Source organism: Cervus canadensis, chromosome 23, assembly GCF_019320065.1.
Source record: "Cervus canadensis isolate Bull #8, Minnesota chromosome 23, ASM1932006v1, whole genome shotgun sequence".
Taxonomy (NCBI): Eukaryota; Metazoa; Chordata; class Mammalia; order Artiodactyla; family Cervidae; genus Cervus; species Cervus canadensis.
Genome location: NC_057408.1, coordinates 4,258,720 through 4,277,547, shown reverse-complemented (window position 1 = coordinate 4,277,547; position 18,828 = coordinate 4,258,720). Strand labels below are relative to the sequence as shown.

At 55.5% G+C, this 18,828-nt stretch overlaps 1 protein-coding gene across 6 annotated transcripts in view; it reads right to left on the bottom strand.

Annotated features, from left to right (window-relative positions):
- Positions 1 to 4,347: 4,347 nt before the first annotated feature.
- Positions 4,348 to 18,828, bottom strand: part of CTIF (cap binding complex dependent translation initiation factor) — a 314,234-nt gene continuing 299,753 nt past the window's right edge. For 5 of the 6 annotated variants that reach the window (XM_043444062.1, XM_043444066.1, XM_043444065.1 and 2 more), the window contains exons 11-12: positions 10,164 to 10,217; positions 4,348 to 8,474 (exon numbers count right to left, since the gene is read on the bottom strand). In XM_043444062.1, coding sequence (XP_043299997.1) covers positions 8,259 to 8,474; positions 10,164 to 10,217 — 270 coding nt within the window. In that variant the 3' untranslated portion in view covers positions 4,348 to 8,258. Of the gene's footprint in view, positions 8,475 to 10,163; positions 10,218 to 18,204; positions 18,318 to 18,828 lie in introns of all 6 variants that reach the window. The other variant, XR_006264915.1, reaches the window with a different exon arrangement.

The window sequence follows — 18,828 nt, the reverse complement described above, 5'->3', positions numbered from 1 at the left end:
GACATCAGCCCCCTGCAGGCCAGTAGTCACACATAGTGAGCTGGGTCATGGTCGAAGCATCCGTGGGAGCTCCAGGAACCCAGAGGGGGCACCTGGAACCCTGACCAGAGGAGCAGTCATGGAGAACTTCTTGGAGGAGGTGCACACCTGTAACTCCAACCACTGTCCACGGAACATGAGACCATGCTTCGGTCCTCTACCATCCAACCAGTGTCATCCAAACCCCAGCCCATCTGCAGACCCGTAAACAAGAGCGGTGAACATCTGTGTTGTAAGGCCTGAGATTTCAAGCTGGCTGGTTACACAATTGGTTGCACAGAGTTGGGTGGCATAGTTAATGGAAATAGACCCCAAGCACCCTTCCCGTCCCTGGCATGGGCCTCAGGAGTTCCTGACCCCTCCTCAGCCTGGGCGCATCTCCTTCCCCTCTGAGTCAAGCCTGCGGCAGAGTTGTCTCCTGGCCCTGCTTAAACAGAGAAAGCACTGATTACACCCCAGTTTGTGAAGTGTCGAGGGCCACGTCCCTGGGTGTTCTGGTAGGTCACCAGGGGGTCTAAGAGCCCTGACCTGAACCCTGCTCGTCCCTGGGAGCCAGCAGGCCGATTAGAGTTGGGGGACACAGCGGGGTGAGGAGGCTCAGGTCCCAAGACGGCCACCAGTCCCAGAGGCCAGGAACCTGGGTCCTCAGCCTGGTCCCCACGCACGCCCACCGGGCCTCTCTCAGGACTAAGACAGCAGCATTTCAAGGCCTGGCCCTTGTGCCTGGGGCGGGGTGCGGTCACATGACTTGGACTTGCCGCTGCTCCCCTGAGTCTGTTTCCCCTACCTTTCAAACGGAGTGAAAAATGTCTGTCATCTGCCAGGGCTCTTTGTGAAGATCAAACAGAATCATCATGTATTTGAAAACTACAGGGTGCCGTCCACAGATGGTGTGGTCCCCTACACATGTTTCCCCAGATGTAAAATGGGTGTAAGGATGGTATTTACTTCCCTCGCAGGGCCCCGGTGAGGCCAGATGATGTGTGTGAGAGGGCGGTGGCCGGGAGCCAGGGCTGTGTGGCGGGTTGGGCTCTCTGGGCCAGTCTCCTTGGCCAGGCAAACACAGCTGCTTGCCTCACACTCCAGGCTGGCTGGCTGGCTGGTGGCCAGTCTGGGCAGAAGCAGCTACCGCATCTGCTTCCAGAGTAGGCCAACTGCTTCCTCGGGAGGCGGCGGCGTGAGCAGCCTTCTGCCCACCCTCCCCTGCCCAGGCTCGTGCTGAGACCAGGTGGGCAGGGAAAGGTGAGGCTTCTGGCTCAGATAAGATGTCCACGCGGAGTCAGCCTGTGCCTCAGGCACAGTTACCCAGGGTATGAGAAATTTAGGGGCCTGGAAGGGGTTTCCAGCTTTTTAAAAAATCTACTTTGGGCTGCTTTGGGTTTTCATCGCTGCTCGGGCTTTTCTCTACTTGCAGCAAGCCGGGGGCTGAGGTCTAGTTGCAGTGCTTGGGCTTCTCATTGTAGTGGCTCCTCTTGTTGCAGAGCACGGGCTCTCAGGCGCCCGGCTTTCGGCAGTTGCAGCAGGTGGCTCAGTAGTTGCGACTCCCAGCCTCCAGAGCACAGGCTCAATAGTTGGGGCACGTGGGCTTAGTTCTTCACCACATCTTCCCGGACCAGGGATCAAATCCGTGTCTCCTGCATTTGGCAGGTGGATTCTTTACCACTGAGCCACCAGGTAAGCCCTGTTTTCAGCTCTTTAAAATCAGAAATAAATGAATTTTTAGGCTGAAAAAAAATGTTTTAATAAGGAATATTATTATCTTCATCTTTGTGCCAAGATAGTCACAAAACACAATTTTTATATGATTTTAAGAAGGAAGGGCCTATGTAGGCATACAAGGGCCCAAGGGCTGTGAGAGTCATAACATGGCGTGGAGTCCATGGTATATACTCTGTCCACACTCAAGGATTGTCCTGGAGCCCTTTTCACCATTGCTAATGTGCTGGGCAGCCTCATCTCAGCTCCAACGACAGGTCCCAATACTGTCCCAATACTGAGGTGAGAACGTGGCAACGTGGCCCACTGTTTCCATGGGTTAGTTCTGCTTTCCTGAGATCGCTCTCTGCGGTCCACACATGCTGTGTTCTCTCCTGTCACTCAGAGGGTATGGCCCATGTCTGCTCACCAGTAAGAAGAGGGGCCCCCTAACACCAGAATTCGGAAAATGTTGGCATATGTGTGTTCTTTCTCAGCATGTAGTTTGAAAAATTTCCCAGGCAATTTGAATATTGATCTCAGGCCTGGATGTGCGCCCCCCTCCAGGAGGGTCTCCCTTACCTCCCACCCACCTTGAGGACCTCTGGCCTGGAGGAGATCCAGTTTGCCAGATGTTATAATGTATTCTTTCATAGAATAGCAGGGAACTTTGCAAGCTGGCTCCTCTCCCTCCCCACTCCTCTGCAATCCTCTGATCTGAGGGTATTTCATCATGCTCCTCCCTTCCTTGGAGGAGGAGGAGGATAAGACCATGTAGCCTGCCCATGGACATCTCAAGCCAGCAGCTGGCTGCTCTTTCTGTCTGCAGGGTGGAACTGGCCAGCTCCCTGGGACTGTGCTCACTGCAGTCGGAGTGGAGGCTATCGAAGACACGCTCGCTTTCTGGGCTGAGGGGAGGGGGGCACCTGTCTCTCATTCTGGCCCCCAACTCTTCCACTGACCGGCCTTGGGCTCTGGGCCAAATCACTTCACCTCTCTGAGCCTTGGTCTTCTCATCTGTAAAATGGGAATCAAAAATACTCACCTTCCTATACCCCAGAACCACCTGAGACAGTGTATGTACGGCCCTGAGAAAACCATGGGGATGAGAGACAATCTTTAATATTAAAGTATAATCACTTCCTCTTTACCGTCTCAATCCCTGCTTCTTCTGCTATCTTTGCCTTGGTACTACAAGTCATGCGGGTGTGCACACATGTGTGTATTCTAGTTCATTCATCCGAAATAGTCTTCCTGTCCTTCCCTCCTACAGACCTTAGTACAAAGGTAACCACCCTCAGCAGGACAGATAACACTATAAGCAGAGATAGTGGTGAAATACAGAATCAAACATTTATTATTCAGAATATTTGTTCTGTAGTTTTCAGTGAACTTCTGGAACCAGAACGAATTCAGCCAGAAAAATCTCTTTTGATGAACAGCATTTGGTAAGATTTCTCTTTCCTTACCTTTTCTTCTGGGCTTCCCAAGTAGCACTAGTGGTAAAGAGCCTGCCTGACAATGAAGGAGACATAAGTGATGTGGGTTTGATTCCTGGGGTGGGAAGATCCCTGGAGGAGGGCATGGTAACCCACTCCAGTTTTCCTGCATGGAGAATCCCATGGACAGAGGAGCCTGGTGGGCTATGGTCCACAGGGTGGCACAGAGTTGGACATGACTGCAGGGACTTAGCATCATGTACACTTTCTTCTACCCTCCAACACCTTGCATTTTGACCCCACTTTCTACGCCAGCCCTTTGGCGTAAAAACTTCAGCTTCACAAATGACAGTCATCTAATTAAAAAGTCATCTCCCTATACCAACCAGTGTACTTCAGGCCAGAGCTGCCCGGCTTCATGTGGGTCAGTAATCTCCGCACACCTTCCACAGGCTGCTGGGCTGGCCTGGCCTCCATCCTGGCCCGGCCACGGAATCACGAGGGGTGTGGGTGTTCCAGTTGCTACTCTGAGAAGCTGAAAGCCTGGCAAAGTCTAGCCAGTGAAAGAATCCCCAGGGGGACCTGTTACCAGGAGGCAGGTCCCCAGTGTCTTGTCATGGACTGGATTGTGCAAAACAAAGAACATGTCACCGCAGGAAAAGAAATTACTGGGGCCCTCTGGGACCCTCGGATGAAAGACTGACTTGACCTATGGGGACAGAACAGCCACTTGCTGCTTACTTCTGGAAGCTGCTTTGCCCAAGTCTCAGCCTTCTTAAAATGAGTCTTTGCCAAGTGTCACAGTGACTTTTTCACAGGAGGGGTAGGTCTGGGGAATGAGGTGGTTAAACATGCAGCAAACCAAATCTTTAGTGGAAAAGTTTTGTGCAGGACTGGGTTAATCCTCTTAACCTCGCACAGGCCACCGTTCCCATTTGGGGGGCGAGGGGATGGAATATGTCTCTCACCCCCATGTTCTCCTGGACCACTCCTTCCCAACCTTCTCTAGCCCCGGGCCCCACTCCCCACTGCGGCCCAACTCGGGGAATCTTCTCACCAGCTCATCACCTGGGTATGGGCTCCTCCGAGGCCTCTGCCAGGACCCGTTGAGGCAAAAAAGCTTCTGGGAGAGATTTCCTTTGCTGACCGCGCAAAGAACAACAGATTCGGGACATTTCTGTTTTTTGGCGTGGTTTATTTTTAAACCCACTTGTAGTTTGGGTTGAGCTGGAAAGCAGGACATACCAAGGGAGGGAAGGTGGTCGTTGCACGAGCAGGGTTCTGCCGCAGCTTTGGCGGGAAGCCCCCCGGCCCCCTGCTCTGGGGAGGTAGGACCCGTCGCCAGGCTCCCAGCTGGCTCGGGCGAGGCAGGCAGCCCTTGTACGCCAGTGTCCCGAGCAGAGGAGGAGAGTTTTCTCTGATCTGTGTCCTCAGAGGCCCAGCCTGCGGTTTCCCAACAGAGTGTCGGCAGCTGAGGGACAGGACTTCGCGGACAGGCCGGACAGTCTGTCGGGACGAGGAACACTGGCCGGCTTCTGATGCCAGATAAGAGCCTGGGGCTTGGCGTCTGTGCGGCCCCTCGGGGCTGCTCCTGCGGCGGCCTGGCTGTCTGGGCCCCCGCCCCTCGCAGCTGCCCAGGGCGTGATCAGAGCGGTACGTTTCCCACAAACCCTCCCTCCCCATCCATCAGAGAAAATAAAATAAAAAATAAAAATTAGAATAAATACCGACTCGGCCCACATTTACATTTACACGGATGGACAGGACGATCCCCAAACCTTAAAGGTGTACAGACAGGATAAGGAAGGACGAGCAGACGAAGAGTGGGTTTGGGGGTGCACACCCGCTGGGGAGGGTGGTGGGGGCTCCCGCCTTGTCCAAGGGAGGCTGGGAGTGGGGGGGTGCCTTCTCGGGGCTGCGGCCCCAGAGCTCAGGCAGAGCCATGAGGCCCGTGGGAGCAGGACTGTGGCGAGCAGGCCAGCTGCCTGGGAGGAAAACCATGACTGCCTCGTCTTGACTGGCAGGAGAGACAGGACGCGCGTCGGGATGGCGGGACCTCGCCTCCCCAGAGCTGAGGGAGCCACAGGCGAGGAGGGAAAACCACACAAGCCTTAGAAGAGCACTGAGTCCTCAGAGGACTATGCAACACCCGGTTTAGCCTCCCATCAAATACATTCAGAGGTCAACTCGGACACGGCCTCCCTGTCAGCGGGGGGGGGGTCTGGCGTGGGGAGGGGGGCGGAGGTCTGAGGGCACCCCTGTCTGCCCCCGAGTTCCTAAGTAGTCTCCCATGAGAAGCTGCCTCAGACCTCAGAGTTTAGCCTTTACTGTTATTTCCTTAAAAAAAAAAAAAAAATTTTTTTTTTTTTTGGAACGTTTTCCTTCCACGTCTGAAAAAGTAGCAGCAACCTGCATTTAGAAAAACAGCTTCGACGGTTATGTGGATCAGCCAGGAAGCGCTCTCAAGCAATGGAATCAACTAAGCGAATCATATATGTCTGGAGGCCACGGCGACATGACACGTAATTAAAAATATATTTATATATGTGTACATATTTATATCTCACTCCTCCCCACTCTGGTCCTGACAGTCAAGGAGGGGCTGGCCCTGAGGCAAGACCGCCAAGGCAGGCTGTCGGGAGGAAGGGGCCATAGGAGGGTGGTGCCCGAGCAGTTACCTTGCCTGGCGGTCCAGGGAACGTCGCCCCCAAGTGCACGGTGTCTGGGGCCCCTTCAGGAAGCCTGCTCTCTGAGCCCAAGGCTGGGGTGGGAGACCCCCTCTTCTGCTCCCTCCACTTTCAGCCTCACTTGTAGGCTTCAGCCTTCTTCCAGGGTCCTGCTTCCTTCTCAGTAGATGCACTCATGTAGACACACACACACACACATTCACACGCACACTCACACACACACACACCCCCTACCCCACTTGAGGGAAGCAGGGCCTTCCTTCAGCCCAGGTGCGAATCTCGGAGGGCGGCCAGGGAGCGGCTGCTTGCTGGGCTGGGGGCTGCCTTGACCCTGTGGGGCCATGATTTCCTTGATACCTCTCTGAGCATCCTGACGTCAGCCCAGCTCTTCCCTCAAGGGCTCCCGTGGGGCCTCTGGTGTCCCTGGGCCCAGGCTGAGCCAAAAGGTGCAGGAAAGGCAGTGAAGAGAAGATGGAGGAGCTTGGGAGGAAGGGGAGGGGGGCGGAGAAGGCAGAAGTGGGGCAGTGTGGGCTCCTTGGCAGAGGCCACTGACCCCTTCCAGGTAAACTGTGCCCCTCCCCTTGTTCCCCAACAGGCTCTTCCTGGGGGACTGGCAGGCAGGTGGCGACTGATGGGATGGATACGCCAGGGGGTACAGAGGAAGCCGCCCCCCACCCCCACCCGCCTGCTCTGCCAGACTCAACAAAGGGACATTTCCTCCAGCCTGATCAGACCAGTCAGCCAGGGGCGGGGGTTCAAGGTGACCCAGGCCTCAACAGAACAACTGAGGACCCTGCTGGGCTCAGGCCGCCTTCTGGGGCCTCATGGAAATGGGGGCTCCAGACCAGGAGTGGGGCTGTGTAGACACACCAGAGATGACCCGAAGCCAGCCTCCCAAGGTCCACCCCTCATCCTCCTCCCCAGCCGTCAGAGAAGGGGCTGCCCCTAGGACTTGGCCCCTCCAAGCATCCCCAGCCTTGATGCCAGCCTGGAAAGCGGGTGGCTTGCTGGGATCCCCTGATAGTCCTGCTCATGACTCAGCAAACACACCCCTCCCAACTGCCTTGGGGCACTAGTACCCAGAGATCTCCCCACCCCAGGGCACAGACCACAGCTGAGGACTCAGCTCATTGAGTTAGTCCTAGGGAACGAGGTGTCCCCGTCTCCCCTGTATCTCCCCATCCAGGGAGAGCTTGAGAAAACACCTCTGTGTGTGGCATGGGGAAGCATCACTGAGCTTTCCGGTTTTTAATTCGCTAGCCTCTTTCTGAGCCCGGTTCACTCCCAGGCCCCAGGCCAGGACGGGTTTAATGCTCTCCCAGTGGCGACAGGATCGGCCCTTTGAGGGAGGAAGCTAGAAACGGAGAACAGAGAAGCCAGGGGAGAAGCCAGGGGCCGAGAAGCACAGGGTTCCAGCGGGGACCCCTGCAGGGGCAGAAGTTTCCAATTACCCTAATTGGCTACTGGCAAGCTGTCTGTGGCTAGGATCCTTCCAGAGGGGGGCCAGGTTTGATCTCCCACTAATCAGGGGGTTCTCGCGGGGCTGACTGTGTGATCACATTGTGGGGCCCTCGGCACTGAGAGAGGAGACTTCAAAGCAGCTGACTTTTGAAAACAGTAAAACACAATAAAACAAAAGAGTGCAAGCAGAACGGCAAACTCCGTCTCCCCTCGAGGCCCCCCGGCCCCCTGTGGGCCTGCAGCTCAGGGTCGTGGGGTGGGGGGAGTGGTGGATGGGGTGGTGGGGGCGCTGAGGGAGGAGGCTGGAAGGTGGGAGGGCGGAACGTGAAGGTTAGAGGAGATCGCCCCTGTCCCCCAGCCCGCCGGCCGTGCGGACAAAGGCCGTCAATTAGGGGCGGCTGGTGGGGACTGTGCCTGCCTTTGTCCTCCCGGACATCTGCTACATGTCGCCTGCTGCCAGTTGGCGACTGTGGCTGACAGCGCGCGGGAACAATGCAAGCCCGTCTCCGACCCACTTTTTCCAGCCTTCTGAGGTCCTTTCTGACCCAAGCTGTACCCCAGCATGCGGGCTGCCACGGCCTCTGAGGGGATGAACCCCTGCACACAGCACAGCCCAGCGGGGGGGAGTTGGGGGGGACACCTTGCATGGGAGGGGGCGGGGAGGAGGAGGGCCAGGCCACCGTGGAGAAGACACATGCTGCCCTTACTAGTGTGAGCCGCCGCATGCTCGGGCTGGGGGGCTCGTCGGATGGGGGGCCGCTCCTCCCAGGGCTTCGGTCCCTTCCCCGTCTGGCTCCAGACTGGCCGCCGGCTCTGCCTGCCTTCCTCCCCACGCCTCTCTCCCGCCAGGGCCACCCCTGTCTTCCCGCCTGTCCATCTGGCTCTGAGCACCAGGGCCCCAGCTGCCCTGCGGGCTGCCCGCCAGGCCCCTGAGCTGTCAGGCGGTCAGTTTCTGGATGGTTCTGTTGTAGTACTGCGTGATGGGGGGCGTCAGGGGGTTCCAGCTGTTGGCGTGCAGCTCGATGACCTCCAGCAGCAGGGACCGGGTCAGCATGGACTCCGAGGGGCACAGCATCTTGTCGCGGGCGCTGGCCAGGAGCTCGGCCATCATCTCGGGCAACTGCTCCTCCAGCAGTCGGCCTGTGCTCTGCAACTGCAGGCAGAGAAGTGGGGTTAGGACGCAGGCTGGACCCCGAAAGGACTCCTGCTCTGTCCATCTCGGTGAGGGATGCTTGCTAGGCGGGCAGGGACAGGAAATCGCTGGATTATTCCAGGAAGGTGAGGGGGCCCAGGGCTCTTCGTCCCAGGACAGAGGGATGCAGAGGGTGGAGGGTGGAGACAGCCAGTGTGAGAGCCCACCTTTAACACCCAATCTGCAGGAGGAATGAAAGGAGTCAGGATATTGCCTGCTGTCCAGGGCTGTGAAGAGTCCTCACCAGAAACATGATGCTTCTCCCTTCATCCACTTGCCTCCCTTCTTACAGGAAGCCTTCCCTGACCACCGCCCGCACCCTCAGTGGCTATGTGACCTGCTTCCTTCGAGGGTGACCAGGTGGCCCCCCGTTAACCTTCTCTAGCTAGGACATCTCTCTGGAAACGAACTTGGTCATTGTTACCCGCCGTGTGTCCATGTGGAACCCAGGAGCATGGATGAGGTCTCCTGTTCCTCTCCTCCTCCTCTCTGGCCCCGCCATCCCCACAACCGACCTCTGCCCACACTAACGACACGAAAGGGAGGGAACAGGATCTGGGGCAGAAGGCCTGCCAGAGGGCCTGCCCCCCAGAGAGGCCCCTGATGGTCTTGAAAAGCCCTCGGAGTTAGCAGGAGCCCGGATCTTCTGGATCAGACCGCCCTGCAGGCAGCCCCTGGAATCCAAGTCCCCGTCCCCGCCCCACCCCTGCCTCAGCCCACCCATTTCTCAGGGCTCTGCCTTCTTCCCCAAACCTTCCTTGAACATCCTGGCATAACCTGACCTCTCCCCTAACTCCTCGGAGATGTGAGCTCTGTACCCACATGTATTCTCCACATTGCCTCATCCACTCCCGCCTGTGAGCGAGCTCTCTATCCACAGCCAGACCACAAGCTGCCTGGAGGCCGGGGTCATGCCTTCCCCTCCTCTCTTATCTCCCCTGCCTGGAGCCCCGTGCAGGGTGTCCAGCTGGAGCCCTGGCATGCCCTGGGTGTGGGCTCTGGAAGCCCCTGCCCTCACCAGACTTCCTTCTGAATGGCCCTGGGCTGTTTTCTTGTCTTTTTTTCTATATGGCTTGTGCAATCTTAGTCCCTCGGCCAGGGATCAAACCGGTGCCCTTAGTAGTGAAAGCGCAGAGTCCTGACCACTGGACCAGCAGGGAGGTCCCCTTGGGTTGTTTTCTGAGGGCACAGCTTTGCGCCTGTAACTGAGCAAGAACTCGGACAGCAGCCGCCACACCTTGACAACAGGGGTGGGACTTCCCATGGGGGCAGCTTGGAAATGGGCAGTACAACCTGGGGGTTCAACCTCAGCACCTCCCCTCTAACCCCCCTGCCACCAAAGCCAGGGGAGATACCCGGGGGCAGGGTATCACTTGGGATCTTCTAAGTCATTTATGTGCTGCACCTGGCTGAGAAGGAGGTGGTCTTGGGGGCAGAGGGAAGGTGAACGAGGCTAGTACCCCATCCTTCTCGCCAGAGAATCAGCGGTTCTATCCCCTGCAGTGGACGGAACCCTGAGTCCACTCGGGAAGTCGTCTCCCACTACCAGCCCCGGACTTGTGGACCCCTCCAATGGTCCTTGGGCCCCCCACACTGTTAAGCTGAGAGGGATGGGTCTGAGGTGAGAGAGGTCTAAGCCACACCACTTACCTCCATTGAGCAGCACAGGACGGCATCTTCCTTCACATCCTGAGATTGCAAGAGCTGGAAGAGAGGGGCAGAGAACAAGCACTGAGGGCGCTGTTTTGCTCCCAGCCCCCTGCAGCCTGGAACAAGCATCTCCTGGGGGTGCCAGGCCAGACAGACAGCCCACGAAGGCTGAAGGGCAGCAGGAGCACTGCTCCAGGAAGCAGTGATTTCTCTGATGGGACTGGAGCAGCCAGAGGACCGCTGTAGTCACAGAGCATGGATACTTCGGCCAGGTCAGAAGGCCTGCCTACAGGCCCTGGCACAGCAAGGCTACAGGAGGATTTGAAGGTGGCGGCAGGCGTGCTGGGGTCACTGGTTGTGAACAGCTGGTCAGCAAAAATGAAATTCGTGCAAAGATTTCCTGATCAGTGAGAGGGGCTCAGCTACAGTCTCAAGGTGCTCCTGGACCCCGGCTACCGGAGGACTTCCAGAAATCACAGTGCTCTTCCCTATGGGCCCGGCACCGTCAGCCTGCAAAACCACACACACCATTCCAGACTGGAACTGCTGGAATTGCTTCCTGACCAAGGCCATGGCCAGGCTGCTCAGCGCTGGGACTGGTCGCCCTTGATCCAGGCTCCCCTCTACCTGCCGCGCTGCATTCTCTCAATCTCTCTCTCTCTTTTTAAATTGAGCTAAAACTCAGTCACAGCAGGTTCACAATTTCTAAGCATACAATTCAGTGGCTTTTAGTAGGTTCACAAGGTTGCCCAACCATCACCACTAACTCGAGAACTTTTTCATGGTCTCCAAAAGAAACCCAAACCCATTAGCTGTCAGGCCTCTTCCCACCCCCATCCCCTGACAACCCCTAACGTCCTTCATCTCTATAAATTTACCTCTTCTGGATATTTTATGCAGTGGAATCATATACTATGTGTTCTTTTGTGATTCATTTCTTCCACTAACAATGCTTTTAGAGTATGTTGTAGCACGTGTCAGTTCTTCATTCCTTTTTGTGATTGGAAGATAGGACACTGTAGGGTGTATGTGATATTACACCACATTTTCTTTGTCCATCCATCAGTTGACCGACATTTAGGCTGTTTCTACTTCTTGGTTCTCATGAACAACGCAGCTATGAACACTTGTGTATGAGCATTTGTGTGGACATGTGTTTCCATCCCTCTTAGGTCCGGACATTCATGGGAGTGGAATTGCTGGGTCATATGGTAATTCCATATTCAGCTTTCTGAGAACCTGACAAACTGTTGACAGTGGATGTGCTATTTTACACACCTTCCAGCAGGGTCTAGAGTTCTGATTTTTCCATATCCTCACCAATATTTGCTGTTTTCGGCCCCTTTCCCCATTTTTCCTTGAACCCCCAGTAAAAATCCCCTCCAGGCACAGCTTTACAGAAACTCTGTCATCTTCTTCTCCCTGAGCCCCATGGACCACTTCTTTGGCGGGTCCCTCTGCCGGTAATGCTTCTCCTCTCGGCCCTTAAACACATCTCTACCCCAACTCCACCACACTCACCATCCCATCCACCAGATCATCTAAGTGAGTTTTCCACCCGCTGGAACCCTCCATCGCCACACTTCACACCCTTCGAGGCCCGGGTCACGTACCGACCTTCCCTGGAGACTGTGCATCACCCCAGCATGGTGCCCACTCCTGCTTCTCACTCCCAAGCCTCCCGGCTCTCCCACCACTCCGCATCCCACACAAGGAGCAAGACATTTCCAAGGTGAACTGCGGCTTCCTGAGGGCAGGGCAGTGTGACGTTCATCTCGGCTGCCCTGTGACACCCAGCACAGCTCCTGGCAACAGCAGGGCTTCGCCAAATGTGGGTCAATGTGATTTATGCATTGTCTTTGTTTTAAAGGAAGGGGAGGAGAGTAAGCAGAGAGTACAAGAGGAAGGCACTTAGGGTCAGCTTCCTCGTCCACCGACGGAGCACTGGAGTCAAGGTTTCTGGTCTGGGGCACGACGTGGTCAAGAAGCGTGAAATGACACTCCACCTGGGGACTGTTCCCACTACAGGCTTGGAATCCAAACTCCGCACACCCACCTTCCCTTCCCCCTTCTCCTGTCACATCACAGCCATATGCACCCAGTGCAGGACCAACCCCAGCAGAGGACACAAGCATTCACATCAGGGGGCTGACGTTGCATTTACTAAAGGTCAAATGAGTCCCGGGGATGGCTCAGTGTGGGCTGCAGTGACCAGAGTCATTCTCAGGGACCAGACCTCCTTCCAGTGTGTCTCTGTGGAAGAACCGGGCAAGAACGGGTCCCACAGCAGACACGCCGAAAAGAAAATCATTTGGGGAGGAAGGAACAGAGGTGGGTCTCACGCTGCTCAAAGGATGAGCCGGTGGAGAGCCAGGGACAATCTGGAAGGGTAACTGTGGGCCCCGCAGTGACAGTGGTGGACGGCCCTTGATGGGCATGCCTGCTGGCGCTCTGCTGACTCTGGGGTTTGTGCTCTTGCACCCAGGAATTCTCAGCCACCACCAATCCGCAGACCATCCTTCTTCACTTTACTCGGGGCTCAGCCCCGCCATGGCCTCATCCGCCAGGGATTCCCTGATCAGCTTGGTGTAAGTGACCCTGCCGTTCACCCCCTGGCTTACTTTGCTCCCTGGCACCTCTAACCCCTGACACATGACCTACTCCTTTGCCTGGCATCTCCCCCAGGAGAAGGCAGGCTCAGGAGGGCAGGGCCTATGTGGTCCACTCTCTCCCCAGCGTGGACACACAGCAAGCACTGGAAGCATTTATTAACACATGTGCCTTGAGTGGCAGGGACAAAACCCATCTGGCCGGGAGGGTCTGCAAGTGGGGAGGGACTAACTTGAGAGGCGGCCCCCGGGCAGCTGACCCCAGTACACGCCTTGAAACGGCAGCACTGAGCGGGACGTGGACACCCCCATCCCACAGACTTTTCCTGCCAGAGAGGACATGGCACGAAGTTATAATCACTACGTCTGCAAATATATAGTGTTTGCGGAAACAGAAGTTGGTAGAACTCTCTAGATGGCAATTTGGGGATAACTAGCCGGTAAAGAATCTGCCTGCAGTGCAGGAGACCCAGGTTTGATCCTTGGGTTGGGAAGATTCCCCTGGAGAAGGAAACGGCAACCCACTCCAGTATCCTTGCCTGGAAAATCTCATGGACAGAGGAGCCTGGTGGGCTGCAGTCGATGGGGTCGCAAAGAGTCAGGTACGACTGAGCGACTAACACTTACTTACTTAGACTTATCAACATGACAAGTGTAGAAACCCTCTGACCGGTGATACCACTTCCAGGAATTTATCCTACACATGCCCCACCCACATACGCTACATGAGCTGGATGGAAGGTTTTTTTGGTTTCACTTTTGCAAATAGCTTGAATGGCCACCAACAAGAGGACTGGTTCAATAATGATGTTTGGGGCTTCCCTAGTGGCTCAGTGGTGAAGAATCCGCCTGCCAGTGCAGGAGATGCAGGTTCTGTCCCTGGTCTGGGAAGACGCCACATGCTGTGGAGCAACGAAGCCCGTGTGCTGCAATACTGAGCCCAAGGGCTGCAGCTGCTGAAGCCTGCGCCCCCTTAAAGCCTGTGTCCCACAAGAGAAGCCACCGCAACGAGAAGCCCCTGCACTGCAACGAAGGACAGCCCCTGCTCACCGGGACTAGAGAAAAGCCCGCGCAGCAACCAAGATCCAGCACAGCCAAAACTGAATAAATTAAATAATAATTTTAAAAAATGATGTGTTTGCCCAGAGGAGTACTCTGAAGCACACAGCTGTCTTCCACTATGCGCCTCCCCCCTGCCACATACACACACTGGTGTCTGCTCCTGGAGTCTTCTTGCCTCCTAGGGTTGCAGACCTTCATGGGGAGCCAAGGGACACTTTCAGTGAGACAGTGCCTGGGGGTCCTGGGGGTCACACTAGGAAGGGCCTCCCTCATCTAGAAAACCCAGGAGCCCAGAGTGAAGACCAGGAAGCAGGTACGGAGGCAGCTCACCTTGCGGCAGGTGTACCCGAGTCCGGCGTCCAACCCAGCCTGCTCTTGGGGAGCGGGCAGGGCTGGTTCCAGGACTCGGGGGGTCCTGTCTAGGACCGAATGGGGGTGGGGGGTGGGGGAAGGTTGGCCTAGCCCCATTTACTCTGCACGGAACACAAGGACAGATATTAAGAGAACTCTCTGAGGTTTGTTGGGACTTTGCCCTGATGGTAACTTTGCTCCCGCATAGGTTTCCCACAGTGCTTAGCAGGGAGAGAATCCTTAAGTTAAAAATGGCTGGGAGAAATCACAAGAAAGGGGGAAAGTGGGGTGTCTGGGGGGGTGGATGGGAACTCCCAGAGACACAGTGGGTGCTGGCAGCTGGCTGGGGATGAGGGGAGCTGGTAGAACTGGGAGCTTGTGGGAAGGAAGAAACAGTCCTGCTTTGGATGCACCGAGCATGCTGGCGAAGGGAACCGCAACCCACTCCAGTATTCTTGCCTGGAAAATTCCATGGACAGAGGAGCCTGGCGGGCTACGGTCCACACGGTTGCAAAGAGTTGGACATGACTGAGCGCAGCACAGCATGTTGGCTGACACCTAGGAGGTGCTCAGGCGTGCCTGTCATGGGGAATTGAGATGAACCTGGGCTCACGTTCGGTCCTGAGATCAGTTTCTTAGGAGTTCTGGGGCTTCGGGACATGGGAGATTAACAAGGGAAATACTAAGAGTTGGGGCCGGATGGGCACTGAGTGCTCTGAAATGGGGCTGTTTCTCCCTCCAAGTGGTCCTCTGACTTCTGGCTGCATGGACAGCCTCGTGGAGCCTCCACGTTCCTGCCAGTTGAGCACTTAGCCTGGACGAGCAAGCATCTCCTCTTTCCTTCTACGGCCCGAGGCCTGGCCGCCCTCCACCTGCTTCCGCGTGCAGGTTCAGAGCTGCAGAGTGGGCCCAGGGCTTCCTGTTCTTCCTTTCTGCCCCTCATTGCTGTGACTAGACCACATCCTTCCCTCTGCACACCCAGGCTCCCTCCCTGGGGGGCCCGGGGCTCCTGGCTGCCAGGGTTGGGGACAGACTCAGGGTAGGGGTGCTCGGGCAGGGCTGTGGGCGAGCTCTCACCCCAGAGCCTCTCCTCCAACCTTATCTTTCACTGGTGGCTTGGGAAAGTCTATGTTCAGCCAAGAATCACATCGAGTGACAGGCCCTCTCGCAAACGGCCTGCTGGGTTTTCTCAAGGAAGTGGGGGGAGGCCCCGGGGGCTTTCGCTGTACTTTTCCTCTGCAGTTGCTGAGATGCAGGGTTCGGGACCGGAATGGGTGCTGCAGACCACGTCTCGCTCTCCCTCAGACACTATCTCAGCCTCTTCTCAGCCAGTTTTTGGAGGGGGACCCTTGGAGCCTTTGAGTGGAAGGGCTGCAGAGAGGACATCCCCCCAGCATCCCTCTGATAGGCTCCAGTGCCTCTGCGTGATCGATGGCTTCTCACGAAACCATCTTTCTTTCTTTTTTTAATATAATTTTGTTTCTTTATGTCTGTGATGGGCCTTGGTTGCTGCTCAGGCTTTTCTCTAGTTGCGGCGTGCAGAGGCCTCTCCCCATTTGCGGTGCACAGGCTTCTCCCTGCAGTGGCTTCTCTGGTTGGGGAACACGGACTCTGGGTGCACAGACTATGGCATATGGGCTCAGCAGTCGTGGTTCCCGGGCTCGAGATCACAGGCTCAGTAGCTGTGGTACACGGGCTAGTTGCTCTTAGGCACGTGGGATCTCCTCGGATCAGGGATCGAACCCATATCTCCGGCACTGGCAGGTGGATTCTGTACCCGTGAGCCACCCGGGAAGCCCCAAAGGACAGCTGGCTTTTAGATGAATGAATTGCTGCTGTACACTGAGGGGGCCAACTCTGTGGTCGATGAGTGTTCTATTAGGGATCTTCGGGAGACAATGCTTATTTGGCTCCCAAGACGAGTCTCAAAGAGTAGTGGCAACTCGAAGAGATCCTAGTCCACCCGAGTTCACAACAGCGTTATTCACAATAGGCAAGAGGTGGGAGCAACCCAAGAGTCCCTTGACACATGAATGGATAAACAAAATGTGGTCCATCCATATAATGGAGTGTTATTCAGCCTTAACAAGGAAGGAAATCCTATCACATGCTGTGATATGGACGAGCCTTGAAGACATTACACTGAGTGAAATAAGCCAGTCAGAGAAGGACAAATATTATATAATGATAATATATATCATTATATATATAAGTCACTCAGTCATGTCTGACTCTTTGCGAACCCATGGACTATATATATAATCCATGGAGTTCTCCAGGCCAGAATACTGGAGTGGGTAGCCTTTCCCTTCTTCAGGGGATCTTCCCAACCCAGGGATGGAACCCAGGTCTCCCGCATTGCAGGCGGATTCCTTACCAGCCGAGCCATCAGGGAAGCCCAAATATTGTAGGATTCACTTATATGAGGGACCTGGAACACATTCATAGAGATGGGAAGCAAAATGGTGGCGGCCAGGGGCTGGGGGAGAGGGAAGAGGGAGTTGGTGTCTAATGCACGGAGTTTCAGTTTTGCAAGATGAGAACATTCTGGAGATGCTGGTGGTGGCACCACAACGTAAATGCACTTAATGCCCCTGAACTGTACACTTACAAACGGCTAAAATGGTCAGCCTTACGTTCCTGGTGTTTAGTCGCTAAGTCACGCCCGACTCTTTTGCGACCCCATGGATTGTGGCCTACCAGCCTCCTCTGTCCATGGGATTCTCCAGGCAAGAATACTAGAGTGGGTTGCCATTTCCTTTTCCAGGGAATCTTTCTGACACAGGGATCGAATCTGCATCACCTGCATTGGCAGGGGGGTTCTTTACCACTGAGCCACCTGGGAAACCCATGTTCTTTTTTAACTATAATTTAAAAACGGCTTGAAAACTGAGGGCAGTGAGTAGGTAGGTACTCTTTGGTGGGTAGGCCATTCTCTGCCTGGACAAGACTGTCCCTTTGCCTTGCTATCGCTCACTGGAAGAAAATCTTTATGGATCGGAGGGGGCTGCCAACATGGGGGCTGAAGGCCCGGGGTGGGGGGGGGTCGGGGGAGCAGCGCCCACTCATCAATGTCTCTGGCAGAGAAAGGGGTGTGGGCGGGCCGGGGCAGGCAAACCACCCGCACCCTCCAACAGCGAAATGTGTTTCTTGGATGAGAATCCAAGGCAATTGTGCGAGCCCACACAGTGTTTGTTCGGAAGCTAATGCATTCCTGTCCTATTGTCTCCGCCGGAGACTTGTTGTGGGCACACCCATCATATCCTCCCTCGGGGAGAGGCCAAGGTGCTTAGAGTCAGGCTGTGGGAGGCCCCACAGCAAAGGGAGAAAGGCAGCCTGGTGAGAGCACTGCAGAGTACCCGGGGGAAGGTTCCCAGGGCAGGGCCACGCTGCCCAAGGCATGCCCAGGATGCAGCCAGGCCTGGGGTGCTACCCCATGGGGAAGGAGGGTGTGGATGGAGGGAGCCTGGGGCTGTCTTCCTGTGCAGGAGGAGAGCAAGCGCTGGTGATCAGAACTTCTTCCAGCCCACCCTGAACACGTCAGCTCACCCACAGCACAGTCCCAGCCTTAACAGAACAGACCCAAGTAGCCTAGTGCAGCCACACTAAAAGCTCAGCCAGACGCCGCCTGCAGGAGCCCCTCTTGACTCAAGGGTGGGCGGGGAGCAGCAACAGAGTGGCCAAAGAGAGAGGAGTTCAGAGCACATGTGATCGGCTGGTTTGCTGGGGGACAAACCCAGAGCTCTGATTGGTTGGCTAGGCCTACAGAAGTATGGTAGCAGGATACCCGGCAAGCCTGGAAGAAGTCTTGGGAAGAGGAGAGAGAAAAAGAAGAGGCCTGAGTGGGAGGTACAGGTCTCCAGTGGCCGAGGAAGCACAGTGACAGGCATGCGCCTTGACAGTGGAGAGATGGGGGGAGGGACAAGAATGAGGCTGAGCTGGAGGAGACGGACGGCCCCGACGAGTGGCACGCGGTCTAGAATGGTGGCTGCGGTGAGCAGCTGCCCAGGGCCACCTACCTGCATCTCAGGAGCGCCCTCAGGTTTGCATTAGGGCATCTCTACCTTGTGCCTCTGCTGGACCTGGACTTGCATCTGTAGCTGAGTCTAGAGGACAGCTCCTGATAGTGACCCTGAATCATCAAGAAGAGCCTCAATTATGTCTGGGTCTCTTTGGGCAGGCAGGGAAGTAGATAATCTGTCCATAAAAATCTGTCATCAAAAAACATGCAGCAGGTTTGGAGTCAGAAGACCTGCTATTCACGAAGAGTAACCCCAGGCATGTCACTTAGTCACTCTGCACTTCAGTTTCCTCACTTGAGAATGGGGCTAATACTTGCCTAGAATTGTTTTGAGAGTCAGTTGAGATAAAGTATGTGAAAGAGTTCTGAAAAGGGCAAAGTGTGCTTCAAATGCAAGGTGTTATTATTGCTATTAAGTGTTTATCTTCATAAACATGTATCTTTCCTGAAGATCTTGACCCACTTTGTAATGTACCATCCCATTTGTCCCCGTGACATTCTTGCGGAAACATGGAATGGCCACAGGCCTCATTATCTCTGCTTAGTAGACAGAGACACTGAGGCTCAGTAGTTCTGTGGCTCACACAAGCCAGACAGACAGATAGCAAATCTGAGAAGAACT